The sequence below is a fragment of the Erpetoichthys calabaricus genome, chromosome 6, assembly GCF_900747795.2.
Source record: "Erpetoichthys calabaricus chromosome 6, fErpCal1.3, whole genome shotgun sequence".
Taxonomy (NCBI): domain Eukaryota; kingdom Metazoa; phylum Chordata; class Cladistia; order Polypteriformes; family Polypteridae; genus Erpetoichthys; species Erpetoichthys calabaricus.
In genome coordinates, this window is record NC_041399.2 from 148,816,719 (window position 1) to 148,828,973 (window position 12,255).

The window sequence follows — 12,255 nt, forward strand, 5'->3', positions numbered from 1 at the left end:
GTTCTGGCATTATTTTAATCGTCAGCCTCCTGCTTTACATGCACTCTCCAAATTTATACAAGCGTATTTTTTGTGGCATTAGTGTGTCCTGTCTCATCTAACATTTATGACTGACAGGTTCTTCAGCTCAATCTAATGGTATAAGAGGGACAATATTTTAAACATTAAAATGAAAACCATTTACAACTATGATCAAAAGAGAACATAGGCCATTAAAGTTTAATATGTTCAGTTAAGTAAAGCCAGCAGGGCAGATAACAAGAGGAGTGAACTTAATGCAGAGAGAAAAAAGAAGAAAGTAGAGGAAATGCTCCAGGATCATGGGTGTAAAACACTAAACAGCACAATGCAAAATGTAGATCCTGCTTTGACTAGTGATCTTTGTGAAACTATAATCCATTTAGATAAATATGCTGCAATTTCCCTCAGGATTACTACAGTTTCCATCTATCTATCATTGACAATAAACAGTGCAGTAATTTAAATTATTTGAAAATTGCCTCAACAGCTCAGCAAGTGACACATTTTTTTTTTAATTTTAAGTAGATAAGTTTGTGGGTTTAATAAATGATCTTTTTGCTCAAATAGAAATGTTAACAAAAATGAAACTAGAAATGCAAAATGCATTTTAATAAGACACAAATTAGACAAAAATTGTATATACAGTATAGGAGCCAAATATTCTTAAAAAAGATGCAGTTTTAAAGAAAAATACTTGCATTACACATTTTCAATGATTAAGTTAAATGTATACAGGTAGAGCATCCCTAATTCAAAATTCCCAAATCCGAAATATTCCAAAATCGGAAACTTTCTGAATGCCGACATGGCAGCACCTATATTGCCTCTAATTTTTCTTTGCTGAGGAGTACTTTTGAACAACACATTTGCAAATTCCAAAAGCATTAGCTCATTCTGAGCTTGGGGGTTTGGGGGGTAGGGTCTGGTCTCCCACGAAGCATTGAGTGTCATAAAGCTTTAACGCCCGATTGATGGGTGGTTGTCTCCTGTGAAGTGCCATGAAGTTAGGACATATGATCGATGACCAGAGTTAGAGTCCCCCATGAAGCAGCAAGTGCCATGTAGCACCATCACTCAATCGACTATGAACTACTCTTGATTAAGTAGGGAAATGCAGCCAAATCAGCTAAATGATGACTCATATGTATGATAAATTGTTTCATTGAGCTGTTATTTGAATGTGTGTTGACATGAAAAACATATCAAACCTCAAAAGTGATGAATATAATCTCAGGGTCTGAATGTGTCAGGCGGGAGGTTGCTTTACTAGCCGATGAAGTTTTGCAGCATCATGATTGCATACTGTATGTATGACGACGATTACCAAAATCTATGTATGGCTGTTTTAGGGTGGCAAACCATTCGTGGTACATTCACGTATGCACATTTACAAAATGATTGTGATTTATAAAAGTAAATTGCTTAGAAATGTGTGAACACCAGGTTTTATATATATATTTTTTTTTTTGCTGTATGCATATTTTCACGCTCAAATCCACTGAAAGTTTTTTAAATGAGATCGATCTTTTCTTTTAATGTCAACTTCCAGCAAAATGGAACCTGAGCCCCTGAACAATCAAGGCATGAACTGCACCCATGCAGATCCTGGTTGTGTGAGTCAGGAATGCTAACTCTGTGCTACCACTCTGCCTTTGCTAAACATCTCTACCAAACTTTCTAATACTGGTCTACAATATTGATTTTTACTTGGGTATAAAATAATAGTATGTGTATAAAGTACCTATAATATTTACAAAACACCAGACTCAAAGACTCAAAATATATGTAATTTATGAGGTTTCATGTACGCTCCCAGATCAGGTAGTAAACCATCAGGAATGTCGTCTGAATCTGTACACCAGCTGTAATAAAACATTTTCAAACACATTAAAGCCAAAAATATTTTTAATCTTCCACAGGTCCCTTGCTTACTTCCTTAAATGTATGCACATTACTCATCCATCTACTGTATGTCCACATACAACTTTACAATTTATATTTAAGTGTTAATTACCTTGAAGGTTTTGCAGTGGTAACGTCATAATGCCTCCTGCTGCTGCTGCTGCCACGAGGTTCTGAATGTTAGTCAGGTTGGCAGTAGGTAATGTCAAAACAAGGCCTTGCTGCCCTCCGAGCTGGCCAGCCATGTTGAAAGGAATGAGGATCGGCTGATTAAGACCTGGAGGCCCTCCAGGCATTACCCCTGCCACAGCTGAGGCCAGTTGCTGTGCAGCTAATAATGGCTGAAAAGGAGAGGACATAAAAAAGGCAAATTAACAAGAGTTTGAAATATAGTTTACTTTTAAAGTAATAAAATGTTTACATCTTCTAATGCTTTTACTTAAATCTTTCTTGGTGCCTATAAAGAGATTAAAGATAGAACAAAATGATTTTGATAAATTTGTAATACCTTGATTTCTTAATTACACATTAAGCATAACAGTAGCCCATCCTGATAAAAATAAAAAGTAACCCGTCAATGAAGGTATGCCAAAGTACTACTGGCTGTAAACAAACAGAGGTATACACATTAGGATAATTAGAGTTACCACTTGACTAGACTAAGCATTTTTGACTGTGAGAAGGAACAAAAATCACAGATGCCAATATTAACACATGGAGAGCATTCTTCTTGAATTAGTAGCCAAAGTGTTATTAAGTGTGTGGTTATCATTTCTCATAACATGCTACTTTTAATTATTTTTTATAGTACTCACCGAAATGCAACAAAAGTCCATTCAAGTCAGGATAACTTTTATTATTATTGCTTTTATTACTGTTAATTTATATAACCTATTTTGTGTCAGAAAAATGAAGTTTTATTTTGCAGGTTTTTAATAAACACAGATATTTTTTTAAAGTCAGCTCATTCTGTAACTCATCCTGCAAAATATTCCTATGTAAATGTATTTCTGGAATTTAGAGAAAGGCATTTTAAAAATGCAGCTAAAAAAGATAGGCATCCTCGATGTAAGGTGGCATTTAAGAGTGGAAAACCTGTATTGTCAATAATGGAAATTAATGACATCATGGTGACTGACAACTGATCAGGTGAAATTGTGCTGTAAACTAAGATGCCAAAAATGTAGTAGATTACGGTAATAGTTCTGCATGCTGTTACAAAGGTACAGCCTCAGTTGCAGAGGAGGAGAAGTAACACTGGTTACACTCAGCAGGCTAATGTACTGAAAGAACTAAAGAAATACAGAAGGAAGAAATTGTACAGTGAATCTATGATGTGACTGTGCACTTAAATATTCCAAGTGGGTGACAAAGAATACTATGGAAATGTGAAATGTTTGACAATACAACTCTTGGATAGATACCTGTGACAATCTAATGAGATCTTAAAGCCTAATGCAAATGTGTGGTCTCATAAAGGGCAGATGAAGATCCATATTGCTGAATGTAATCCAGGCAGTGTGGGGAGGCAATAAAAAGGCTAAGAATAAGCAAAGATATACTGTATAAGATACAGTATATGTCATAGAGAAAGTAGGATATGTAATAAATCAATATTTACTGTATCCAATGCACAACTCTGATAATTCAGATAGCCCATGAGTTTGACTCTGTCTGGCACTGAAAAGATCAGGAGATGTCGTCTAAGGCTGAAGATGTTCTCCAGTGAAAACAGGGTGTATCTACACATGGACAGATTGGAATTGACCAGTGTTGGGGAGCAACATTACCCCAAAATGGATCTTTATTTCTGCTCTCTTAAAAATGCTTAGTCAGGAGTAGGAATAAGGTTTTCACAACTGATTGTTATGGATCATTCTTGTGTTGGGTATCTTTACATTTAGTTAACCCTTGCAACATTATGTAGACATTCAGTGTTCTTTAGATTGTTTAAATAAATTAATAGCAAGATCAACAATATAACTGAAAGTAATTTAAAGTTCTGAGAAGTTTGGAACAACTTTTGGAGTTCTGCTTTTATGTGTTTCAGGATGATACTGCTGATTCATTGTGCTGATTAGAATATGAATGGATGGATTTTAAGTGTATATTTGGCTTTAAGTATAGTGATTAGATTAGATTAGATAAAGTTTACTAATTGTTTTTAATTTAATTGCATACACCAGCAGAAACATAAAAAACAAGATTACAGATTTATAGGAAAGATAATACAGCCAATCAATCAATGAATCAGTTGATAAATAAATAAATAAACTTAACAAGTATATTGGGTAGAAGCTTTGAATTGACTGATAGCAGTGGGCAGAAAATCCCTCCTGAGGTGCTTCTTAGCACACCACCAGTAAACCCCCGATTCTCTAAAGAATCGCAAATGCAAGAATGGCAATCAGTTTCTATTCCCTCCGATCTGTGGAGGAATGAAAAATGAAGGAGGGTGGGAGCGTCCTGGTAAAGTTTTCATTTAATTAAATAAACATATTTGTAGTAAAGCAGTTTCTTTTTGGAGCTGTGACTCATCTGGTTCTGGTGTTTCAGAAGCGCGTTGTAGGTGCCTTCATTTATTGTTTTTATCTATGCAGTCTCGCTTTTGGCAGCGGTGGTAGTGTGCACGGCTTGCCTGTTGCCTCTGGGATCTGTGCATATATACTGTACAACCTGGCGTGCACACTTAACCTCAGGTTTAGTTTACAGGTCGTAGCCATACGGGCTTGTTTTTGTATTTCTAATCGTTGAGGTCTTTCTTTTTGGAGCCGTGACTCCTTTGCCTCTGCTGTTTCAGAAGCGCGTTGTGGGCGCCTTCGTTCATTGTTTTTATCCATACGGGCTCATTTTTGTATTTCCGTTAGTTGAGCTCTTTCATTTAGGAGCCGTGACTTCTTTACTTCTGGTGTTTATGAAGTGCGTTGTAGGAGCCTCTGTTTATTGTTTTTATCCATGCGGTCTCGATTTTTGTTTTTCTGTGGCTGTGTCGTTAGGTAGAAGTCGTTTGCTGTTAGGAATCATAATTCAATGTACTTTTAATACTGAATTACCGTTATGTGATTCAAATATGCCACACTGACTGCTGGCACAGTGGATTAGAGCAAGTTTAGTTTACAGGTTGTGTTGTTAGGGCGCCACCTACTGACTCTGGGAAGCCGCTGAGTTTGACTCTGGGGCGCTGAGACGGTGTGTGCATGCGCCTCGGTGCGTCCTGTGTCTGGCGTCCGTGCATATAATTATACAACTGTCGTTTAGTAATATAGATGGTGGAATGACCCTGGTGCTAAAAGTGCTCCAAGAGAGTGCCTCCTGGAGGGAAAGGTGGGGAATTTTCATGATGGTATCCAATTTTGCATCCATTCATGGCACAATGGTTAGCACTGCTGCCTTACAGATCCAACAGACTGAGCTGGAACACCATGCCTAGTCATTGCTTTTGCCCCTACAGATTTTTATTTTTTTCTCCAGCTTTCTGGAGTTTTTTTTTTTTTTTTTTTCTGTCCACCCTGGCCATCGGACCTTACTCCTTTTCTATGTTAACTAATGTTGCCTTATTTTAATTTCTTATTTTGTCTTTTATTTTTCTTTTCTTCATTATGTAAAGCACTTTGAGCTACTTTTTGTATGAAAATGTGCTATATAAATAAATGTTGCTGTTGTTGTTGTTGTTTTGTGAAGCTTGCACCCTCACACAATGTCCATGTGCAGTATACTCCCACATGCTTAAAAATATATGTGGTACATAGACTGGCTACTCTGAATGGACTGGCAAGCTATTCAGGGTGTTCCCAGACTTTGATCCTGTACTTTCATCTCTGAATTTCCATAAATGAATTTGCAATTAAGCAAGAATACATTGGTTTACACACATTCAAAATATGGTACCAAAGTACAGAGGACAGTTTGAAATCAAATTGTTACTCTTAATTGAACCCATGCATGACAGTCATCTTTTTCAATTATATCAGATGTTTTTTTAAATGATGCCTTCCAAATGTTATTTTTCTAATTTTCCTAAAATATTGATGGTAGATGCCATATTACATTGCAAAAATGAAGATATCAAAATGTTCATCCCAAGATGATTTGAGGCATAGCAGGGAAAAAGACCTGTCAATGCATTTCTGATAAAGAATGAAGCTTAGGCAGTGACAAAATATAGCTCTCATAAATCTGTGCAAAGCATGGTGTAACTCAACAGAAAACCATACACCATATACATTTATCTTCTTATCTTGATGACTGTTATCAAACATTTCTCCAGGCTAAGACCCTACATGTAACTGATGTCAACAGGGATCCCCTGGAATTGTCCCACACTTATATCCTACTTGGAAAAAGACTTTGCCTAACTGTCGGAGAGCATGGACACCAACATTTCCCCTAAATGACTTAAAACATAATTTAGAGTATTACCAGAGGAGATAGCAATGTGTAGTGAAAAATCTATTGTTATACTTCATTGTCCTCTGATTGCCTTACTTTATTAATCTGGAAAATGATAATCCAGCAAGTATAAACCAGTGGTTTTAAATTAGAAAAAAAATAGTATAATCCAAATCTTCTTTGGAATATTACAACTGAATTTAATATGAAATAGAGTGTTGCTTTTTGTATGCTTAATTGTTCTTTAACATACTTACAAAAATGTAATTTTATAAAACTAGAAGATGAAAAATGGTTAAGCAGGTTTGACAATGTACATATAAAGGTTTGATTCTTGTTTAATATCCAAATATTTAAATTAATTTGATGTTATTTATTATTACTTATTTAAACATTTAATTTGGATGGGGGATTAAATTGAGGAGGTGCTGATATTAATAACTATTCTTTTTGTAATAGTTGATAATAATTATAGATTTCAGTTATGGAGTGTACTTTTGATTTATCAAAGCTTTAAAAAGTACAGAACAATAATACAACTATTTACAGATATGTGTTGGTATCTGGAGAACTGGCAAGTTAACTTACTTGCTTAGGGTCACACATCAAATCAGAGCTGAGGACTGAACAAGCAACCTTATGTGTTAAGGTCCATGCACTAGCTGCTAGGCTATACTACCTTGGTGACGATGCACACTGTTTTGTATGATTTCTAGGGTTGGGGGGAGGGAGGAAGGGTTTCCATTTGACTGAAGCTTATCACAAACATGAGATTTGACATTTGCCCAAACAATTCTTTTAAAGTTCTTTTTCAATTTGTACGCCAAATATTTGATCTAACTTCCAAAGAAAGTATTTCAGTTTTGGGGGCAAAACTATTTTATCACTATTTAATTACTACTGCACCCACCTATTTAACACTAGAATTAACTGAGTTTATGCCAACATTTCGTCATTTACTACTAAAATATGAAAAACGTTTCTGTTTTAAATATGGTGTTTACACAGATTATTGTAGAAACGGAACACACATGAAATGTATGTGTTCCAAATAACGATCTATTATTTCCACTCTAAAACTCCAGCACTTGACTCCCAGATAATCAATCAAGGCATGAGCTGGGAGAACATTGTGCACGGTCTGTGGCGGTGGGGGATGGAATAGCAAGCTGCTTGCTGCTTGTCTTAATCAGCACATTTACAGGACAAAAGACGCTGAGGGAGAGGTGCGAATGGATTTAAGGTGGGCCGGATCTACAAGTTTTTTCGTAGGCTCTGGTAATTCTAGTGTTAAATGAAGTCTTAAATACAAGATCTTTATCAGGGAATTGCTGCTGATGAACCAAAATTACAAACAAGTAAGTAATTGTAATTATTTGTTTGAACTTGCAAATCTATACTTGATGGCAAACACTAAATTATTAAGTACTAACCTAATTAAAATCAGTTAAAATAGCCAGTAATTGAGAGTAAACATTATTGTGTTTGTAGCCTTCTGTGATGCCATCCATGCAAAATGTGCTGCTTCTGTTTATACAAAATATTCACCTGGTGGGAGATGAGGAATAAATCCCACAAGCACATTTCACTTTATTCATGCTGATCTTTCATGAATAGAAGAATTCTACAGAATGAATTGTGTGTCATCCAAATCATGCTACAGGCCTTACAATTGGAAAAGATTGCATTTCAGCCTAATGTGAGGTCTATTGCATTGGCTTATATTGTCAAAAGGACAAAGACAACTCAATAATAAAAAAGCTGCATGAAAACAAAAATCAAAAGTACATTTATTTATTGTGACAAATGTATTATTGAAAATAAAGAATAGCAAGGCTTAACTCTGAAATGCTTGATGAAAAAGTAAATAAAAATCAACCTATTACCACTATAATGGTGAAATGTAATACTGAGAAATAAAATTGGTTAACCTCACATTCAGCTACTATACACTTACAGTTCCCCACATAATGTGAATCATAGACTCTCTGAAGATGATAGCCATTTAAACGGCTGAAAAAAGATCCAGTTATTTACAGAGACATATCAGAAGCTATAGTGTTCCCCAGATATTTTTATAAAGCATAAACAACAGAATTAGGCCTGAAGACCATATAAGCGGCAAATAAGCTACCATGGCTATCAGAAAATGTTATTTTGTTAGCAGTGACGCTGCACACGCAGTGCAGGTTCTCACACAGAAGTGTTTTGCGAAAATCATGTCTCAACAATTATCAGTAGCTTCATATCAAACCACTAATATGAAATCAGATCCTGCCTGCGATCTGTCTTAGCATGAGGTTGTTGATCCAGCATGAATGTGGCAAAATTGTAGTCAAATCTAAGCTCATGTTTAGCCTTGTCATGAAATGGCTAATGGCAAATGGGATTTGGCATTAGCTGACAGCCATGTACCAACACTGTTTGATCCAAAATGAAAAGACAGATCTCTCATCAACATAAAGCAAAGCCTTCAACCACACTATAAGCACGATATATCACTCTGGTGTTCATGGTATAAGGCTTTTGAGGTACACATAGAAGGAATGCATACATTTGACCACTGGCCTTGTGCCAAATGTTATTATTCAAAGATTCACTCTGAAATTATTTTTTTGTTTAGAGAGCTAAAGTTGTGTGTGAAACTGTAGACATTAATTTATACTGTGACATCTTTTCAGAGTTTAATTAATAATGTTTTTGTCTGAAAAAATATGTTGTAAATTTACCATTTTTTTGATAAAAGGAAAACAGCTGTTTTCTATTTTTGTGACTTTTTCCATTTATGTATTGTGTCTAATATACATCTAATATAAATTTAAGTTTTGTTTTCTCCACATGGTTATTTATGTTGTGGGTGTTGCGCTGTATTAGGGGGTAAGGTTTTGTGCAGCACCATGCTGTCATTATCCTTTTATTTCCTTAGTTGCTTATTCTTTAGCACTGCATAGAAATACAAATGAAAGCGCTTCAAAGTGCACTACAAAGCATCCATAAAATGAACACTGGCCAACGCAAGAATTATTGTCACTAGCTTATCTTGTAACCTAGCATCATCTTTTACAGATAAACTGCTTCTCATATTCAATAACCCCATAATGGACCATATTTGACTTGGAAGAGAAAGGTTGAGCTTACATGTACTTCATACATGTAAGGGTCCAATCATATGGCTTCCATTTGTTCAGTTCCATCCATCCATCCATCCATTTTCCAACCCGCTGAATCCGAACACAGGGTCACGGGGTTCTGCTGGAGCCAATCCCAGCCAACACAGGGCACAAGGCAGGGAACCAATCCCGGGCAGGGTGCCAACCCACCGCAGGACACACACAAACACACCCACACACCAAGCACACGCTAGGGCCAATTTAGAATCACCAATCCACCTAACCTGCATGTCTTTGGACTGTGGGAGGAAACCGGAGCACCCGGAGGAAACCCACGCAGACACGGGGAGAACATGCAAACTCCACGCAGGGAGGACCCGGGAAGCGAACCCGGGTCTCCTAACTGCGAGGCAGCAGCGCTACCACTGCGCCATTTGTTCAGTTCTTAAGTGCTAAATTTAAATCAAAAAGCAATATGAGCTAATACTTTTGCCAAGTAGGGTGTTTGCTTCATGATAGGGGAAACCCTTACAGTAGTTATTTAGTTTTCATAATTTACTTATACCTAGTGCAATATTTTTACAGCTAAGTAGAAATATAGAAAATAAAAAAAGTTAAAAATGTTATTCAAATGTTTGACAAAGTAAATACAGTAATTAATCATCAATAGGTCTTAAATATATCTATTGTGGTGCCCGAATGGGGGTAGTACCCACCTGGAACGCCCAGGAGGACTGGAGTAGGGCTTGTGCCTCCTCCAGACCATGAGGGGGCGACTGCCCTGGTTGCTTGGGAGCCACGGGTACAGAGCTTGGAAGCTCTACCCTGTAGGGGCCCGTGGTCACCGCCAGGGGGCACCCCAATGCCTTGGGGACCCTGGACCCCAGCGCTTCCGCCACACTCGTAAGTGCTGGGGGGAAGAAAAGAGGGGACACCCGGAGTGCTTACGGGGTGTGCAGCCGGCACTTTCGCCACAATGGGGAGTGCCGGTGGAAGATTGCCGGGGAGCACCTGGAGCACATCCGGGTGTGTATAAAAGGGGCCGCCTCCCTTCAGACATAGACAAGAGTCGGGTGGAAGTAGGACGACGTCAGAGGAGGACAAGGAGGCGGCCTGAAGAGAAAGGCATTGTGTTGTGTGGCCAGGACTTTGGGGACTGTGGGGTTTGTGACACTGTACATAATGGAAAATAAACATGTGATGGGTGACATGAACGTGTCTGCCTGTCTGTATCCGGGCCAACCTCCACACTATATATATATAAAATGCAACGTCTGTCTGTATGTCTGTCCACTTTTCACAAGAGAACTACTTAACGGATTTAGATCGTTTTTTTTTCTATAATTTCTATGAACATTGATTTTGAGACTTCTCTCATTGTGCTAAGTATTATAGTTCGGTTGCGGCACCGATTTATTCGTGCAAATCCAAGAGTCAGGCTGCAGGCCAAGGGGAGGTGGAGGCGGGACCTCAGGAGTAGGGAGCCAGGCAGGGCCATCCTCATTCACACACCAGCCTTCGTTCATGTTGCTTTACCTCTCGCCACGTGTTGAAGAGTACCTTGCCTCCACTTAGCTAGAGATACCTGCTTGTTCAGCAGACATTATCATCATTTTTGAGAGAGAGAGATCACAGCTATGTGTGTTTTAGAGGGTACCTGCTCATTGGCAAAGATATCACGGCCACGTGCTCTTCTCCCCATGCAAGGGACACTCTCATGACAGAGCTGAACACGATCAGATACAATGGCAATGTTTGACATTGGAGCGTACCTGCCTTCTGTTTGACCAGAGATACTTTGCCAACTTTTTACATTTTTGGCAGAGATCACAGCTACATTCTTGACCCTGATAGCAAAACCAAAAATATTGTAAATCAAGGGGCCCTTGGATGTGAAAGCTATCAATATAAATTATTCTTGATACAAATTATTACATTTTTTTTATTATTATTCATTTTTAACATTTGTCCTGTTTCACTAAAGGCATGGGGGGCAGCTAGTCTCATAAAATAATGAAAACTATAAACTAAAATATTGAAAAATGAATTCTAATAACAGCCACCTTAGGTTTATAAGTGGAGGATTTTGTCAATTTAACTTGTTAGATTGAAATAGTAGACAAAAGCAAAGAAAATCATGTAGTATATGCAGTATGTCATAAAGTCTTTGAAAAAGTGTTTGATATGGTTCTGTATTGAACATAAATGTAGAAATTAGTTTCTGAGCTAATTAGTTAAAATAAAAGAAGACTGCTCCACTAGGCTTCTTTATCAGTGGAGTCACTCCAGAATATTATTAGGGATGCTACTCAACAAGAAAAATATTATCCCCTAAGAAAACAAGAGCACCTCTGCTACTTAATTCATCTTTCAGTATCAATCTATGCAGAAATACAGAAATATATATCAATCTGAAGCAATTTTCTGGCTACTTGCCTCATTTTTACCTGCTGCCCAGGGCTCTCAATATCAGACTTCATTCTGGAGGCTAGATCATGGATTAACCCAACTGCATGAATTCTGCTTTCACAAACAATATCCGGGAGGTAAGAATCAAACAGCGAAAGAGGAGTGGCTCTCTTAACAGTTGATTACCTTTAAAGCAAGACTCCTTCTCATCTTCAGCTTCCACCACAAACTTTGAAGACTATAGTATAAATCAATAAGAACTCTCAGATAGAGACTGACAATTGAGAAAAAAAATGTCGCCCTACAGCATTAACAGAACACTTTTCTTCTGTTGCATAAGAAAATTTCAGCTGTCAGAATTGTCAGGCCTTGACAAAATTTATTTCAAAAAAGGTACAGAGTAGCTTGTTTACCAGCAGTCTTC

The 12,255-nt window shown here is 37.4% G+C and overlaps 1 protein-coding gene across 1 annotated transcript in view; it reads right to left on the bottom strand.

The window, feature by feature from the left end:
* Window positions 1-1,821: 1,821 nt before the first annotated feature.
* The window catches only part of LOC127528334 (POU domain, class 6, transcription factor 2-like), a 144,444-nt gene continuing 134,010 nt past the window's right edge, over window positions 1,822-12,255 (bottom strand). Inside the window, exons 3-4 of the mRNA XM_051928780.1 lie at window positions 2,036-2,264; window positions 1,822-1,883 (exon numbers count right to left, since the gene is read on the bottom strand). Of these exons, the coding sequence (XP_051784740.1) occupies window positions 1,822-1,883; window positions 2,036-2,264 (291 nt within the window). The remainder of the gene's footprint in view (window positions 1,884-2,035; window positions 2,265-12,255) is intronic.